The sequence below is a fragment of the Anomaloglossus baeobatrachus genome, chromosome 4 (assembly GCF_048569485.1).
Source record: "Anomaloglossus baeobatrachus isolate aAnoBae1 chromosome 4, aAnoBae1.hap1, whole genome shotgun sequence".
Taxonomy (NCBI): Eukaryota; Metazoa; Chordata; class Amphibia; order Anura; family Aromobatidae; genus Anomaloglossus; species Anomaloglossus baeobatrachus.
In genome coordinates this window covers 453,792,425-453,811,161 of record NC_134356.1, presented here as the reverse complement: position 1 = coordinate 453,811,161, position 18,737 = coordinate 453,792,425, and the positions used below count along the sequence as shown (strand labels likewise).

The 18,737-nt window shown below is 43.9% G+C and overlaps 1 protein-coding gene across 2 annotated transcripts in view; it reads left to right on the top strand.

The window, feature by feature from the left end:
• LOC142303842 (zinc finger protein 609-like) overlaps positions 1-15,198 on the top strand; it is a 147,653-nt gene extending 132,455 nt beyond the window's left edge. For both annotated transcript variants that reach the window (XM_075345631.1, XM_075345630.1), the window contains exons 6-10: positions 3,729-4,104; positions 6,324-6,499; positions 7,373-7,607; positions 8,138-8,216; positions 13,174-15,198. In XM_075345631.1, coding sequence (XP_075201746.1) covers positions 3,729-4,104; positions 6,324-6,499; positions 7,373-7,607; positions 8,138-8,211 — 861 coding nt within the window. In that variant the 3' untranslated portion in view covers positions 8,212-8,216; positions 13,174-15,198. The remainder of the gene's footprint in view (positions 1-3,728; positions 4,105-6,323; positions 6,500-7,372; positions 7,608-8,137; positions 8,217-13,173) is intronic.
• Positions 15,199-18,737: the final 3,539 nt, after the last annotated feature.

Here is an 18,737-nt window from a genome sequence, read left to right as displayed (position 1 = left end):
TTAGGCAACTTAATAAAAACCAAATATATTCCCATCTCACTGGTTTATTTTCACCAGGTAAACCAATGTAACTGCACAAAATTTAGAAATATACATTTCTTTGTCGCTCTATTGGGAGACCCAGACAATTGAGGCATAGCCTATACACCCAATTGGCTGGGTCTCCCAATTAGAGCTAGAAGAAAAGGAATTTACGGTAAGTAAACAAAATTCCCTTCTTCTTTGTCGCTCTATTGGGAGACCCAGACAATTGGGTGTATAGGCTATGCCTCAATTGTCTGGGTCTCCCAATTAGAGCTAGAAGAAAAGGAATTTACGGTAAGTAAACAAAATTCCCTTCTTCTGACATGCAAAAACAAAACCCCAAAAAATTAGTGACCAATATAACCACCTTTCTTTATGATGACACTCAACAGCCTACCATCCATAGATTCTGTCAGTTGCTTGATCTGTTTACGATCAACATTGCGTGCAACAGCCTCCCAGACACTGTTCCGAGAGGTGTACTGTTTTCCCTCCCTGTAGATCTCACATTTTATGAGGAACCACAGGTTCTCTATGGGGTTCAGATCAGGTGACCAAGGGGGCCATGTCATTATTTTTCATCTTTTAGGCTATGTGCGCACTGGGAAATGGAATTTTCTTGAGAAAATTCCGCATGCTCTCAAAGATTACCGCACCCGCGGTAAAAAACCGCGGCAAACCGCACCTGAAAACCGCATGCGGTTTGCAGCGGTTTGCTGCGGTTTCACCGTGGTATTGTTCGCGGTATTGCCGTGGTTTTGCCGCGTGCGGGTTGGGATGTGCTTTATTGCATTCAATGCAATAAAGCACATTGAAAAAAAAAAAGTCATTTAATTCTGAGATAGTAGATAGACAGAAGAATAGATAGAGGGATAGATAGATAGACAGACAGAGGGATAGATAGATAGATAGAGGACAGATCGCTGCATTTCCCACGGTCGGCAGTGAGTTCACATTACCGGCCATGGGAAATGACCGGTAATTACCTCTGCTGTCTGCTGCATTCATTCAGCGCTGTGTCTGTGACAGTCGTGGCTGGATGTAAGCAGCGCAGGACCTGTGGATTACGCCGGAGCTGTGGATTACGTCGGAGCTTTGGTGCGGGAGGGGTTAATAAAATGGTGAACGAGGCTTGTTTGTTTTATTTAAAATAAAGGATTTTTCGGTGTCTGTGTTTTTCACTTTACTTACGGGTTGATCATGTCAGCTGTCACATAGACGCTGCCATGATCAAGCCTGGAGTTAATGGCGGTGATCCACCACCATTAACCCCTTGTATTACCTTGCTGCCACTGCTACACGGCAGCAAGAAGAGCCGAGGACACTCCGGTGCTGCCGCATAATGCATGCGACAGTCCCGGGGCAGCTGCGGCTGATATTCTCAGCTGTGGGAGGTGGGAGTGAAGCGGGGGACATTAACCCTGCCCCTCTCCCTCCCCAGCCTGAGAATACCGGGCCGCCGCTGTGTGCTTACCTCGGCTGGAAGGTAAATATACAGCGGAGCCCACGTTTTTTTTTTTCTATATTTCCGTTTGCTTTCTATGTGTGTTCTATGTGTCTGTGATCTATGTCTGTGATGTCTATGTGTGTGATCTGTGTGTGTGTTTACTCTCTGCACGGCTTCCTCTTCCTGTAATGACATCACTTCCCTGCAAAACCGCAGACAGGCGATGTACATTACCGGAGGTAAACCGCGAAATACCGCAGGGAGTAACGCAGGAAAACGCAGTGAACCGCACAGAATTTGCTGCCTGCGTTATTCCCTGCGGGATTTCATGATTAACATTGGAGTCAATGGAGTGAAATCCCGGAGCGATGTGCGGAAAAGAAGTGACATGCACTTGTTTTTGCTGCGGGATTCCCGCAGCAAAACATGCAGCTGTCAAATTCCGCCCAGTGCGCACAGGATTTTGTTTCTCCATAGGATTTGCTGGTGATTCACTGCAGAGATGTTATGAACATTTTCTGCAGCAAAACATGCAGCAAATCCGCGGAAAATCCGCGGCAAAATCTGGTAAGTGCGCACATAGCCTTAGACCTTTACTGGCCAGCCACGCTGTGTAGTAGTTGGATGCATGTGATGGAGCATTGTCCTGCATGAAAATCATGTTTTTCTTGAATGATACCGACTTCTTCCTGTACCACTGCTTGAAGAAGTTGTCTTCCAGAAACTGGCAGTAGGTCTTGGAGTTGAGATTCACTCCATCCTCAACCTGAAAAGGTCCCACAAGTTCATCTTTGATGATACCAGCCCATACCAGTACCCCACCTCCACCTTGCTGGCGTCTGAGTCGGAGTGGAGCTCTCTGCCCTTTACTGATCCAGCCTCTGGCCCATCCATCTGGCCCATCAAGAGTCACTCTCATTTCATCAGTCCATAAAACCTTTGAAAAATCAGTCTTAAGATATTTCTTGGCCCAGTCTTGACGTTTTATCTTATGTTTCTTGTTCAAAGGTGGTCGTTTTTCCTCCTTCCTTACCTTGTCCATGTCCCTGTGTATGGCACACCGTGTGCTTTTTGATATTCCAGTAACGTTGCAGCTCTGAAATATGGCCAAACTGATGGCAAATGGCATCTTGACAGCTTCGCGCTTGATTTTCCTCAATTCATGGGCAGTTATTTTGCGCCTTTTTTGCCCAACACGCTTCTTGCGACCCTGTTGGCTATTTGCCATGAAATGCTTGATTGTTCGGTGATCATACTTCAAAAGTTTGGCAATTTCAAGACTGCTGCATCCCTCTGCAAGACCTCTCACAATTTTGGACTTTTCAGAGCTCGTCGAATCTTTCTTCTGACCCATTTTGCCAAAGAAAAGGAAGTTGCCTAATAATTAAGCACCCCTAATATAGGGTGTTGATGTCATTACACCACACCCTCCCTCATTGGGGCACATCACCTGATTTACTAAATTGGTAGTTGGCTCTGAAGCCTATACAGCTTGGAGTAGGACAACATGTATAAAAAATATCATGTGATCAAAATACTCATTTGCCTAATAATTCTGCACACAGTGTATACTGTGGTTTTCATCTGCTTTTTTCTGTATATGGCACAGGCCACATTTTACAGTATTTTTTGTGCATGCTGACCCATTCCCCTCTTAGCACTAGTAAACTGCAGTATTAATAATCCCTCCTTTCTTGAGAACAAAGGTATTTTTAAGAGATAAACCTCTTTTAGGGTCTATGCGCACTGGGAAAATGTGTTTCTTAAGTAAAGTCCGCACCCTCTGGCAGAATTCTGCACCTGCGGCAAAAAAAAAGCACCCAAAATCCGCATGCGGTTTTACCACGGTTTGTTAAGGTTTGGGTGCGGTTTTTCAACGGGTTGGTCTCTGCGGTTTTTAACCATTATTTAATGGTAAAACCGCAGGTACATGCGGAAAAGAAGTGACATGCTACCTCTTTTTGCTGCAGAAATTCTGCAGCAAAACCTGTAGGGAAAAAAAACTCAGTGTGTGCACAGCATTTTGGATTTCTGATTTCTGGGGAAGGACTGCATGAACATTATGAATGGCAAATCCGCTGCAAAAAAACGCAGTGTGCGCACAGGGCCTTCCAAATGTACCCAAGATGATGAGAGAACCTTTTATGTGCTAGGATATTTTTCTATGCATACTATAACTATAACTTAAAGATGTTTAAGTTGTACAATTTACAATTACAACAAGTATCTTCATTTTTTTTTGTTAATGTTTATAAAGCAACAAGAAGCAGAGTCGCGCATGTGGTCCTATGTTTATCCCAAGTATACGGATGCACTAAAAGCAGATGATGAAAGGTGGAAAGAAGAGCGAGATCGGAAAGTCAAAGAGGAGCGAAGCCGGAGCAAAGAAGCCTCTGCAAAAGAAGATGGCAAAGAGGCAATTAATGTAGAAGTTAAAGTGCCGCAACAAAGTGAAGATCCTCGTGGGCTGGCTAAGGACCCTCGCACTAGTACTCATGTGCCGGTTTCATCACCACTTACACAACACCAGTCCTATATTCCATATATGCATGGTTACACTTACAGCCAAGCATATGACCCCAGCCATCCAAGCTACCGTGGGATGCCCGCTGTCATGATGCAGAATTACCCAGGTATTTTAAATGAATTATTACACATACCCAATATTGACGCAGCAAGTTTTACTGGTTCTGTTTTATTGCATTTAACCACTGATTCATGTGAGCTGATTGTACAGCATGATGGCATTTTGTTACTATCAGTTACCTAGTACAATGGCATACATCTAGTTAAGATCTATTTACACTGCACAATTTCAGATTATTGTGCAGTCTAAATAGACTGCTAATCACTCAACCAATGAGGGGTGCTTCACACACAGCGAGCTCACTGCCGAGATTGCTGCTGAGTCACGCTTTTTGTGACGCAGCAGTGACCTCATTAGCGATCTCGCTGTGTGTGACACTGAGCAGCGATCTGGCCCCTGCTGCGAGATCGCTGCTCGTTACACACAGCCCTGGTTCGTTTTCTTCAAAGGCGCTCTCCCACTGTGACACACAGATCGCTGTGTGTGACAGCGAGAGAGCGACAAATGAAGCGAGCAGGGAGCAGGAGCCGGCGTCTGACAGCTGAGGTAAGCTTGTAACCAAGATAAACATCGGGTAACCAAGGTGGTTACCCGATATTTACCTTAGTTACCAGCCTCTGCAGCTCTCACGCTGCCTGTGCTGCCGGCTCCGGCTCTCTGCACATGTAGCTGCTGTACACATCGGGTTAATTAACCCGATGTGTACAGCAGCTAGGAGAGCAAGGAGCCAGCGCTAAGCAGTGTGCGCGGCTCCCTGATCTCTGCACATGTAGCTGCATTACACATCGGGTTAATTAACCCGATGTGTACTGTAGCTAGGAGAGCAAGGAGCCAGCGCTCAGTGTGCGCGGCTCCCTGCTCCCTGCACACACAGCTAAGCGGTGTGCGCTGGTAACTAATGTAAACATCGGGTAACCATACCCGATGTTTACCTTAGTTACCAGTCTCCGCAGCTTCCAGACGGCGGCTCCGTGCAAGCGCAGCGTCGCTTGCACGTCGCTGCTGGCTGGGGGCTGTTCACTGGTCGCTGGTGAGATCTGCCTGTTTGACAGCTCACCAGCGACCATGTAGCGATGCAGCAGCGATCCTGACCAGGTCAGATCGCTGGTCGGATCGCTGCTGCATCGCTAAGTGTGAAGGTACCCTGAGACAGTCTTTTGTTGGATAAAATGGTCGTTCTCGGCAGCACATTGTATTGTGTAAACAGGACTCATGCCGCCGAGAACAATGACATTGTTCAATCTGTTATAGGCCATTTAGTGCATATCTGAAGCCAGGTAGGCCCATGTAAACAGGCTTTTAAACGGCCGTCAAGTATGTTGCGATTTGGCTGTTGTTTAAAGCCTGCCATAAATAGTAGATGGTTGTCCGTGAAATTGATGGTTTGACTGATCGTTTGTCCGGGAGCCATCCTGGCCAGCTGTCCCATACACAGGTGCTTTAGTTTGTCTGAGCATTATTGTGCTCCCTGTTATGCACCTTGTTGCCAAAAAAAGTACCAAAAAACACATGCGTTTTTGGTGCTTTATTTTTAGTGAATTCAATGTCTAGAAGGGCTAAAAAACAGACCAACAAGTGACATGCTGCTTTTTCCTGCACCAAAAACTGCAAAGACAGAAGCAACATGCGCACAGCATTTCTGATTTCTTATAGCCTTTGCTGGGATAAGGATAGACATGCAGAATTGTGCAACAGACTGCACCAAAAATGCATCAAAAACTACAGTGTGTGCACAGGGCCTTAGAGAGCCTTTGCCTGACATGTCTGGCTGCAACGTTTATCCAGGAAAACAAAAGGTTCACCAGTCCCAAATTAGACATGCTTTAACATTCCCGACAATTGTCTGGGTGCCCCCTTACACATTAGACTGGGTGCTGCAACTGTCGGTATTGGTGTGTTCAGCCGACATTAGTCCAATATGTATGGAGGCCTAACTCTGCACATTGCACAGTGTAAAGGACCTTTAGCTGTTAGGCCACAATATCAACACTAGTGGAGTGGGCCCTATTCAAAGGGTCACAATCTAAAATATTGAATGGCTTTTACACAAATGGTAGTAGTAATAGGTAACAAAGGTGTAGATAAGACCCCAGAGCTGATGATGGCAAAGGTGTACTTGTGAATATTAAAATTAATGTGAAACAGCCCTTTAGAAAAGGATGAGGATGCTCGTTGCGATCAGCCTAATGTAAAAGGTAATGCCGTAAGCCGTACAGACTGGAAATACTTTGACGCATTGACGACTTTGTTAATTTCTTCGTCTAGGCTCCTACCTCCCCTCCAGTTATTCATTCTCTCCATATGGCAACAAGGTAGCTGGGACTGACGAGTCTGAGAAGTCCCGAGCCAGTCCAAGTGTCAGCTGCAAACCTACCACCGAGTCTAAAGCTCTGGACATATTACAGCAACATGCAAGCCATTACAAGAGCAAGTCTCCCACAGTAAGTTCACCTGGCAAAGCATAGGCCATGGGCTAAATTCTGTTAAAGAAACAAATGTCATATTTTTGTAATGTGAAGTTCTCTTCTGTGTTATTAAAAGAACAGACCCTTTTAGCTCACCTATTAGATTAGCTTTTCTATGTGGGTTCTGTGTGATATTGTAGCTCAGTCCCATTGACATTAAGAGGCCTGAGCTACAGCACCAGACACTGCCTATATAGTAGAGAGCGGCCGTACTGAAAAAAGTAGACACAGTGCTCTAATCTTCGACAATCGCATAAAGCATAATAGTATGGTCTTCTCTGCATTCGGGTGCATGGCGTGGGCTCAGGAGCTGAGCACACTATGAATATAGCAGGTGTAGCCTGTGTTATACAGGTGGCATCTGCGCAGCGGTGACTGGAGCTAGCTCCAATCAGGGTCCAGAGCTGCCTCTGCACTTATCTGTTTAGCTGCAGTGGTGACATCATCTCAACAGTGCTGCAGCCAGTCATCAAGCTTAGCGACTCTGCCCATGTAGATGGCACGAGCCTCTTAGCTCAGTGATTTACTGCAGCACTGTCGATGTGAGCACTGCAGACAAATAGAGACTTGGACATTGGCGGAGAGTGTGTATAAAGCGAAAAAGGAATATTGGTTATAGACGGACTTTGTCCTGAAGGGGTTATTGAAATTGAAATGTGTTTTCAGATACACATCCCAATGTTTACCTTTTGTATTACACTGTCACTGTGCTGCAATATGTGGAAGAAAATGTGTTTTGTAGTTTTGTACAATTTATCTATGTTTCCTGACTACTTTGGTTACTCTACCACAGTGATAATAATGTATTTGTGAGGGTTTCATAGAGATAATAATTCCTTTTATGTGAAGATTACAGACAAATCCACACAGGAGCGAGATCGAGGTGGTTGCGGTGTACCTGGAAGCTCTGCCGGAGGAGCTGTTGGCTGTAGTAGTATGGGAGCACCAGACCGAGGAGTAGGTGACAGGAGTTCTGAAAGGCCTCGGACTTCCCCTTCACAGCGCTTAATGTCCACACATCATCACCATCACCATCTTGGTTACTCTTTGCTACCTGGCCAGTATCAGCTTCCCTACACCACAGGTATGTAGTCCGTACTTTCACAGCAGTGTATTAAATACACACCACTCCATGCTTCCCTATGACAAGAAAGTATATTATCTTCCACAGTGGACCTCATTTTGTAGTGGTTCCGCTAGACTTAGTAAAGTTCTGTTTATTATTTTAGAGAATTTAGTATCCACTTTTTATAAAGTGGAAAACCTCTTTAAAGGTATGATGCCACTTGCGTATGACTTATGCGAGTCTCGCATCGGTATCACTCGGCACAGCGCACAATCTCCTGACAGGAGCGGGTCGGCTGCATGTATTTCCATACAGCTGAGGCGATCCTGTCAGGAGAGTGTGCGCCGTGCTGGGTGATACCGATGCGAGACTCGCATAACTCATACGCAAGTGGCATCATACCCCAACATGGTCTCTCAATCTGTGTCGTAGCTTGCCTCCTTGTTAATATATATTATTGTTTAGGAAAGACGCTTTTTATTGTTGCTTTATCCTGAACAAATTCTACATTGCAGAAAAGATGATTAAATCCATCCTTGTATTTCTAGGTTTGTCTTCTACGGCCATTGTAGCAAGTCAGCAGGGTTCAGCCCCATCTCTGTACCCACCCCCGAGGAGGTGAAAACGGTAAGATTTCATAAAACCAGCATTTTCATAATTGCCCTGCTTGCTAGATTCAGTGTCATAGTACATATCTATAGACCACACATGGGTTAAAAGATGAATAAAACTCCCTCTCGTAGAGAATTGGGGTGTTGACTTTTTTTTTCTGTTTTCTTGCTAATCACACTACTATCAAAGATGTTGCATTAAAGTGGTTGTCCACTACCGTGATAACCCATTCTCAATGTGAGTGAATCCTTGGTTAATATGTAAAATCTTGTACTCCACATCGGTGCCATCCATTTCCTCTCCTGGGACTTGAAGTTATGTCACGTAAATCATAAATGGAGAAAGAAGGGACGGCACCACCTGGAAGTGGGATCTCCTAGGTACGAGATGCATAGTGTATTGGGAAAAGAAAGCGTACCTAATGAAGCAAGATCACTATATATATATATATATATATATATATATATATATATATATATATATATATATATATAATATCTCAATATATGTATATATATCTCAATATATCTCAATAAATATATATATATATATATATCAATATATATCTATATATATATATATATATATATATATATATAGATATATATCAATTTTTATTTAATAATAAAAAAAACTACACATGACAAAATACAAACGTACATAAATGACACAATAAGACAACTCTAAAATCATGTAGAAAGCAAACCCTGGATGCAATGACATGTAACCCACACGTGATGGAAAAAGTTGTGTCCACACATGATGATGATCCTGTACACGAGTCCTAAATAGCCCTGTGGTTATGCCATACAGTACAACCCACAGTTAATAAAAACATGGGGATCTGCAGTGACTGGGGAAAAAAAATGTATAGCTAGCCAGTCTAGTAAAGACACACGCATGGGGCAGCTAATGGTGGGGGTCCAACAACAAGCCCCAGCTCTAGCAGGACAGATGTAAAACAATGTAAGGAGAATAACACCACACCCTCTAGTTTAGTGGCAGCTCACAGATACTGCTGATCCGCAGTAAAGCCAAGTTTATAGCACTCTATTCATTCATTCTATTCAAACGATTACATCTAAGCCAAGATCACATTCTGTACCACAATGCCAAATCCCAGTCACAAATGGAAAAAAATCCACAAATGAAAGCTTGTGTGGATTTTAAATCTGCCGCATGCTCATTATATGGATTTTCATTGCATTTTTCACCCTATTAAATGCTTAGTAAATGGAGTAGGGTGACATCCGCAATTAAATCCGCAAGTCACACGTGGATTCTGTCTTTAGATTTGTTATGAGTTTGTAACCAAATTTGCAGCGGAAATTTTCTACAACATGTGAATATAGTTTTAATGGCTTTATATCGCCCTCTACGACTACACAGTGAAACGCTTCATACTTCCATTGAAGACCTACTGTACATCCAAAGCTTTTTACCAGCATATACAGTCCTGGTCGAAAATGTTTGCTTCCTTGAAATTGTTCCAGAAAATAAAGTATTTCTTCCAGACAATCATTGCAATTATACATGTTTTGGCATACACCTGTTTATTTCCTGTGTATATTTGAATAACACAAAAAAAAAACAAACAGAAAAAGAAGGCGAATTGGACATAATTTCACACAAAATCCAAAAAATGGAATAGACAAAATTTTTGGCACCTTTCGAAAAAAAAAAAAGAGAACTGTCTGAGACCTTGAGAACTAAAATTGTTGAAAAATATCAACAGTCTGAAGATTACAAGCCCATCTCCAGAGATCTTGATGTTCCTTTGTTCATAGTGCGTAACATAACCAAGAAGTTTACAACCCATGGCACTGGAGCTAATCTTCCTGGACATGGAGAGCAGAGAAAAATTGATGAAAAGTTGTAACGCAGGATAGTCCGGATAGTGAATAATCAGTCCCAATCACGTTTCAAAGAAATTCAAGCTGTCCTGCAGGCTCAAGGTGCATCATTGTGAGTGTGAACTTGCTGTCAACATTTCAATGAAGTGAAACGCTATGACAGGAGAACCAGGAGGAGCCCACTGCTGACACAGACATAAAAAAATGATAGATTGCAGTTGTATGCAAGCCAAAATCCTTATGGGAAAACATCTTGTGGACAGATGAGACCAAAATAGAGCTTTTTTGGTAAAGCATATCATTGAAATGTTTACTGAAAATGAAATGAGGCCTACAAAGAAAATAACGCAGTACCTAAACTCAAATATTTTGGAGGTTAAAAGATGTTTTGGGGTGATTTTGCTTGCTCTTGTACTGGGTGCCTTGACTGTGTGCAAGGCATGAAGAATTCTAAAGATTATCAAAGGATTTTGGGTCGCAATGTAATGCTGTGTGTCAGAAAGCTGAGTTTGTGTTCTAGGTCATGGGTTTTCCAGCAGGATAATGATCCCAAAGAACCTTCCAGAGGCCCCCAGAAATGTATGCAAACAAAGTGCTGGAGAGTTGTGATGTGGCAGCAATGAGTCCGGATCTAAATCCCATTGAACACGTGGAGAAATCTTAAAATTGCTCTTGAGAGAAGGCACCCTTCAAATGTGAGAGACCTGGAGCAGTTTGCAAAAGAAGAGTGGTCCAAAATCCAGTTAAGCGGTGTAAGAAGCTTATAGGATATAGGAAGCGTTTGATTGCGGTTATTTATTCCAAAGGTATGGAAGCAAATATTAACTTGCCAACAATTTTGTCCAACCCATTTTTATGGTTTTGTGTGAAATTATGTCCAATCTGCTTTTTTTTCGTATTGTTCGAATACACACAAAGGAAATACACATGTTTATATCAAAACATATCTATATATATAATTGCCTTATTCTGTCTGTCTGTCTGTCTTGCTCCAAAATTGTGTCCTTACGGTGACACAAAGCTGATTGGCCGCTGGGCTCGCCATGGCCCCGCCCCCCCCGCACGGATTGGCCGCTCGCCTCGCCTCCGCCCCCCCCCCCCCACGGATTGGTCGCCCGCCTCGGCCTGGCCCCGCCCTCCGCATGGATTGGCCACTCGCCCCGGCCCTCCGCACGCATCGCCAGACATAACCTTGCGCTGCTGGGATCGTGACGGAGCCGGTGTACGCTGGTAACCATTATACACATCGGGTAACTAAGGTCCCTTAGTTACCCGATGTGTATCATAGTTACCAGTGTACACCGGCTCCGTCACGATCCCAGCAGCGCCAGACATAACCTTGCGATGCTGGGATCTTGACGGAGCCGGTGAATGCTGGTAACCATTATACACATCGGGTAACTAAGGTCCCTTAGTTACCCGATGTGTATCATAGTTACCAGTGTACACCAACTCCGTCACGATCCCAGCAGCGCCAGACATAACCTTGCGATGCTGGGATCTTGACGGAGCCGGTGAATGCTGGTAACCATTATACACATCAGGTAACTAAGGTCCCTTAGTTACCCGATGTGTATCATAGTTACCAGCGTACACCGGCTCCCGGTACACATGTGCAGGGAGCCGGCATTATACTCCTCTCCCCCCAGGACTACTCCTCCTATTATAGTCCTCATATTATACTCCTCTCTGAGTATAATAGGAGAACTATTATAGCATGGGGGATGGAGCACGATGGGGTGCACAGCATGGGGGATGTAGCACGATGGGGGGTGCGCAGCATGGGGGATGTAGCACGATGGGGTGCGCAGCATGGGGGATGTAGCACGATGGGGAGTGCGCAGCATGGGGGATGGAGCACGATGGGGGGTGCGCGCATCATCGGGGATGGAGCACGATGGGGAATGCGCAGCATAGGGGATGTAGCACGATGGGGAGTGCACAGCATGGGGAATGGAGCACGATGGGGAGTGCGCAGCATGGAGGATGGAGCACGATGGGGAGTGCGCAGCATGGGGGATGGAGCACGATGGGGGGTGCGCATCATCGGGGATGGAGCACGATGGGGAATGCGCAGCATAGGGGATGGAGCACGATGGGGGGTGGGCAGCATGGGGGATGGAGCACGATGGGGGGTGCGCAGCATGGGGGATGGAGCACGATGGGGGGTGCGCAGCATGGGGGATGGAGCACGATGGGAGGTGCACACCTCCCCCCAACACACACAACACACCACACACACACTGGGAACCACAAACACCGCCATACACACACCCACACACACAGACAACGTCGCACACACACAACACCCAACACACAAACACCGCGGCATACATAAATATACGCACATACCGCACAACACACACCTCCCCCCAAAACACACGACACCCACACAAACCGCGCAACACACACACACACAACGCTACAGACACACAGCGCTCCACAAACAACGCAACACACGCAACACACATACAACACCGCTCTCACCCCCCGCCACACCCAGACAACACCCAGAACATGTACAGCGCCCTACACAAACACTTGGTAACTACACACAACAACATCTATATATATATATATAATATATATATATATATATATATATATATATATATATATATATATATAAAAACATAAATCATACATGAACTACACAATACGTAAATTCTAGAATACCGGATGCGTAGAATCGGGCCACCTTCTAGTGTAATTATAATTATCTGGGCGAAATACATCATTTTCTTGAACAATTTCAAGGTTGCCAACACATTTGACCATGACTGTATGTGAAACTGAAGGCGATTGCAGGATGGTATACACGGTCTTACAAATATGGCATTAGATTGTCTGCCAGTACTCTGCCATGTCAAAGTGATCTAATGCTTCTGACGCCTGTTAGGCATCAGTCCAGTACAAAGAGGGCATGGAAAGTTATTAGTTATAGTCCTGGGGTTATGCTATCTTTATAAAACGTGATCAGGACATATTGTGTCCGTGTGCTGCATAGATATTAGGTCTTGTTTTTAACTTGTATCCGTAGACTGTAATGTTTGCTTCCGTAGAGCAGATTAAGTTTTTCGTTTTAATTATCTAATTTTTTCTCTCTAAATTTTTGTTAGGCAGGAAAATTCTGAAATCAAGGACCCTGTCTACATAAAGTCATGTGACTGGATCACAGGACACATCTGGAATGAGTCAATGCATCAGTTGAATGGTGTTTCTTCAGCCAGAGTTTTCCATAAAGGGCTTCTGAGATATTACTCTGATCCAGGACACACAGGCCCAATTCTTTTGCCCCCTCTACACGTTTGGTTGACTCCATCATGCCTTTAGGAGATTTTTTTTTCAGAACAGGACTGTATTTATTCAGTGCATCCTCCAGTGGACTGGGCCATGATAAGACATTGGATTTAATTTCTCACATTGGGGGAAATACCGTGCTCTACATTGAACACCTCATTCATGTAATAAAACGTTCTGGGTCAGGATCTTGCATCCGTTGCTTACAGACTTCTGGTTAAATGTTATTTTGAAGTTCTAAGATGATGTTTTTGTCTTTTGTTGATACACTCCATCAGTAATGGATTTTATCGAGCACACATGCTCAGGTGTCCGAATTTCATGTGTTCCAGGAGTCAAGGGATGACATTGCTTCTGAGATGTCCACACCAATCTGTAAACCAGTACAGTTTTGTGTCTTGATGCGTTACCTGGAAGAAACTGTTGGCACAGTTTTTAATCTTAACACTTCTTGTGTTTCTCTTCTGATAAAATACCTGTTTTTTTGGGGGGGTTTTCGTGGTGATTGCCAGTACAAGATCTATGCTTAGTGTCTGAGCAAAAGTGGCAAAAAAAAAAAAAAGAGTACCGTTATATGGCTCCTAGTGACATCATGAATTTGTAACTCTGCCCCGTCAGCACAGTGCCACCTTGTCTCCACGTATGTCCTTTTGACTAGTCAGGCATTGTCATTGTCCCCTCTCATAACCTCTACTTTGATAATTTGCTTAAACAAAATGTAAAAATATTCATCTTGGTTATATATGAGTGATGTGAATACAGTAATGCTGGACTCCCACGGACACATCCCGGCTGTGTATAATGTATATAGACCTAAAAAATAGGGTTCTTTTATAAGACACTAATCTGAAATTGGGGATAAATTTCACATGTGCATTTAAAATCTGTTTAACCACTAAATGTTTAGCTCCATAATGGCAAAATGCCTTGCGTTTAGCATCGCAAATCCAACTTTATTGCAGTTTTTCTCTCTTAAGTACCCCGTCTTTCCAATTATTCTTAAGTTAACCCTTCTTTCCAATTATTTTTAAGTTAAAGCATGCAAAGTACTATAAAGACACCTGTGACTGCAGGAATGTAGTGTTCCCATGTCCGAAAATGATAAAATCGGTAAAGGTTGTGTCCCTCTCTACAAAGAGGTACTTTGTGTAATTGTGGACTTAGTTTTACAGGCACACAATGTGGAAATGAACTGTGACTATAACAAACCAACCGCTACCCCTGTCCGAAATAGAAAGACCATCTTTACGGAGCATGCTGCTTAACTTTTACAGACATAACATGTTTCATTGTATTTAACCCCCCATTCACATTGTACTTAAGAAATTAGCTTTCCATTGGTTTGAAAAATATATTTGAAGGAGAATGCAATTCTTGCGGTATCAGATATCATATGATCATTAAGAAATCATTAAGACTTGCTGCTATTTTCCAACTGTTTGCTGGTACTGTAAACCAAGTACTTTACGTTTGTCATCAGATGTGTCTCACCATTACTTGGGTATTTGGTTTAGTTTTCCTTTACTGCTTCTTCTCTTCCTCCAATACTGTACGACTTTTTTCATTTTACTTTGGGCCATTTTATAATTTTTTTTTTACATTTCCGCTCTGGGGTTTTTACCCAGACTTACGATTCAGTTTTACAATGCCCTGTTATGATGCACAATATATGCCGATAAATTTTATTTTATTTTTTTTTTTTTTTAAAGACATCCACACTTGTGCTACTTGCGCCTCATCTACCCCGAGAGGTGACCTGAAGGAATTTCGTTAAGAATAATAATTAAAACAAAAAATGTATTTAACCCTTTCTGGAAGTTTTCCAATAAAGTTCTTTTGTATTGCTTGGTTGTAAACAGACGTTATTGTATATGGAATAAACAATACCCCACCATCATCATAGTGGGGAGAATGGAGGGCTTATTGCTCCCCTTTTTAACCATGACGTATCTGTATAAAGATGTAAAATTATTTTTATGTTATGTAGCTTTATTATTTTTTTTTTTTATTTTTTTTAAATCCGGTTTAAAGTCTTTTGTGGTAAAGTTGAAATTTTATTTGCCCTGCAGTTTAAAAAAAATACACAAGTTTTGTTTTATCAGATATGTGGTTGTTTTCTGAATGTTTCGCAGTACAAATTATAGTTTAATGTTAGAGGTTGTGCACTACTTTTACATTGATGGCCTATCCTTAAGATAGGTCAACAATGGCTGATCAGCCAACAGCAAGTGATTGCTGGAGCTACCAGGTTTCGGACCCCGGCCGATCAGACATTGATGACCTATCCTAAGAATAGGCCATCACTGTAAAAGTAGTGCACAACCTCTTTTAATAAAGATGTTACTGGGAACCTGTCACTATATTCTGTCTGCGATTATAACAGGTTTATTATGTTGCTCATGAAAAAGCCGACGATGGGCTACTCTGGACTAGCCATGACTCCTTATGTTTCCCTTTTCGCTGTTCAAACTATGTTTTATTTGCCATGTATTTCATAGAAAGATATATACCTGACTGCAATTGTGAAGCCACGCTGTTGCCTGTGGTTGGGGAAGCTAGAGTCTAGTGACAGGTTGGAACACCAGTGAATTTTAAAACTGGCTGTAAAATTACAAATTCTATTACGAATTATAATTTTTCATTCACCCATGGCAGCACCATGGAGAAAGGGGACCCACCCTTCAAAGACCGGAAACCAGCATGATAATAGGGTGATACCTCTCCCATGCATCAGTTGGTTTCCTGTCCTTAACGGGGGAACATTTGTGGAGTCGGCAGTACATTTCAGAATAAGATGATCGTACCTAGGCTTGGCCGGTTGATGCAAGAGCGACTTTGTCCTTGCTGCGTCCAGTGTAGAGATCCTGGAAGCACCGCAGCGGGTCCAGGGGTGTGGGTGTGAGTAGCGGCACTATTCTTTATCAGTGAAGGCGTTGCAACGGCAGTGGTATTCGCTCCAGTGGAATATGTGCCATTAGGAGTGACAGCAGGACATTGCAAGCAGGATCATGAATTTGTCAGAGGCTCACCTAGAATCTCTATCTGCAGTACACATCAGAGGGAAGGAGAACACCATGGCAGACTTTCTCAGTCGCAACAGGTGTTACCAAGGAGAATGGTCTTTAAATCAGTCCGTTTTCAACAAGATAACGGAGAGGTGGGGGGTACCAGAGATAGATCTCTTTGCAACCAGACATAACAGGAAGGTTCGCAAATTCTGTTTCCTGTATCCGAGGGATCATCCTCACTAAGTGGATGCCCTATTGCTCAAGTGGGTCTTCCACCTCGCGTACGCCTTCCCTCCGATCACCCTCATTCCTGCGGTATTCAGGAATATATGGGAGGAACGAGCGGCAGTGATTCTCATAGCCCCCTTTTGGCCAAAGAGACCATTGTTTTATTGGCTGAGCAATCTGTCTATAACCGAACCATGGGTTCTTCCAGAACTACTGGATCTCCTATCCCAGGATCCAGCCTTCCACCCACAGAACCACCAGGTTGCATCTGACGGCGTGGAACTTGAGAGGTCACTGTTAGGAGACAAAGGGTTTTCTCCTGGTCTAGTCTCTACCTTGATGCAGTGTAGGAAACCTGTCACTACACGCATCTATGGGCACATATGAAACAAATTCTCAGCCTCCACGGGTGCAGATCCTGCTCAGCCGGCCCCTGTCCCCGTCATATTAGAATTCCTCCAGAGGGGTTGGGAATTGGGTCTGTCAGTTAGTACCCTTAAAGTGCAAGTTTCATCCTTGCGTGCCTTGTATAACCATTCCCTGGCCGGAGATCACTGGGTATCTCGGTTCATTAGAGCCTGTGCTAGATCTAGGCCTCGGTGCAGTCTGCCCCTACCGTTATGGGATCTTAACCTAGTCTTCTCGGCCTTAACACAGCCCCCGTTTGAGCCCTTAGATTCCATCTCGCTCAAACATATGTTCCTCAAAACAATTCTCCTGGTCGCTCTCACTTCAACCCGCAGGGTTAGTGACCTACAGGCCTTATCCATAACTCCTCCATATATCCAATTTTTTGACGACAGAGTAGTTTTAAGAACTGACTTGACTGAACATATTTACCGAAGGTACATTCTCACTTCCATAGGTCACAAGAGATAGTGCTCCCCTCTTTTTATGACAACCCTTCTACTCAGGGTGGCACTGCCTGGATGTTAGGCGGTGTCTTCAGCAGTATCTGTTGGTCACTTCGGAATGGAGGAAGGATAAGTCTCTGTTTGGAATCTTCGAGGGTTGTAGGAAGGGGCTTAAAGCTTCTAAGTCCACCTTGGCCAGGTGGATCAGGGATGCCATCTCCATTGCTTACACGGCTAGGGGTGAAGACGTGCCTCCTGGTCTAAAGGCGCACTCCACACGATCGATGGCATCTTCTTGGGCGGAGAGATCAGAAGTCTCCATCGAGCAGATCTGTAAGGCGGCAACCTGGTCTTCTCCGTCCACCTTTTTTAAACACTATTGCCTTGATTTGTCATTCACAGTCGTCACCTTTTGGGAGATGGATTTTGCAGACTGTTGTCCCTCCCTAGGTCTTCTATGTAATTCTCTCGTGGTGCCGTCATGGGTGCTGGAAAAATACGTAATTACTTACCGGTAATGTGTTTTTTCTGAACCCATGACGGCACCCTTACATTCCCTCCCTGCACTTAGGTGTTGATAGTTTTAATTTCTTTTTCTCTCCACTTCACTGGGCAGTTGCAGTGGCGGGGTTTGTCCTCATGATGTTCCCTTTTTTGGAGGTCCTGTCATGCTCGGTAATACAACTGATGTGGGGAGAAGTGCCGCCCCTTTTTATTCTGGAGGTTTCCTGTCCTTGAAGGGCAGATCCCCTCTCTCGTGGTGCCATCATGAGTTCAGAAAAAACATGTAATTACTTACCGGTAATGTATTTTGTGAGGGGGGGGGGGGGGGGTGTCACAGGAAACCATAGGGTGTATGCTGCTGATACAGGGTTTACTTGCTTTGATAAAGATTAATGAGCTGATCAGCTGATCAGATAAATCAGAAGCTCTTTGAAAAAGGGGGAACCCAAGTTTCCCCAAGGAGTCTGTAAGAAATTAGACACCCTCCAACAAGACTGTAGACTACTTCTGTAGACCCGTATTCCCTGCTCCTTACGGAACTAGAGGCTGCCCGCAGGATAGTGCCGAAGACCTGTAGGGCGACAGAGACAAATGCTGAATTTGGCAGGACATAGAACGAACTGAGCAACCCATTAGCACACCCTGCAGTCATCAGACAGATGTGAGGGGTGCTCCACTGTAATGAATATGGAATAAAATCGACTGCAGAGGTGATCGTGTCTCCTGCTAAAGAACTTTGAAGGTAAGGAAGTTTTCTGCCCGGATCTCGTTTCGGGAATGAAAATGAAG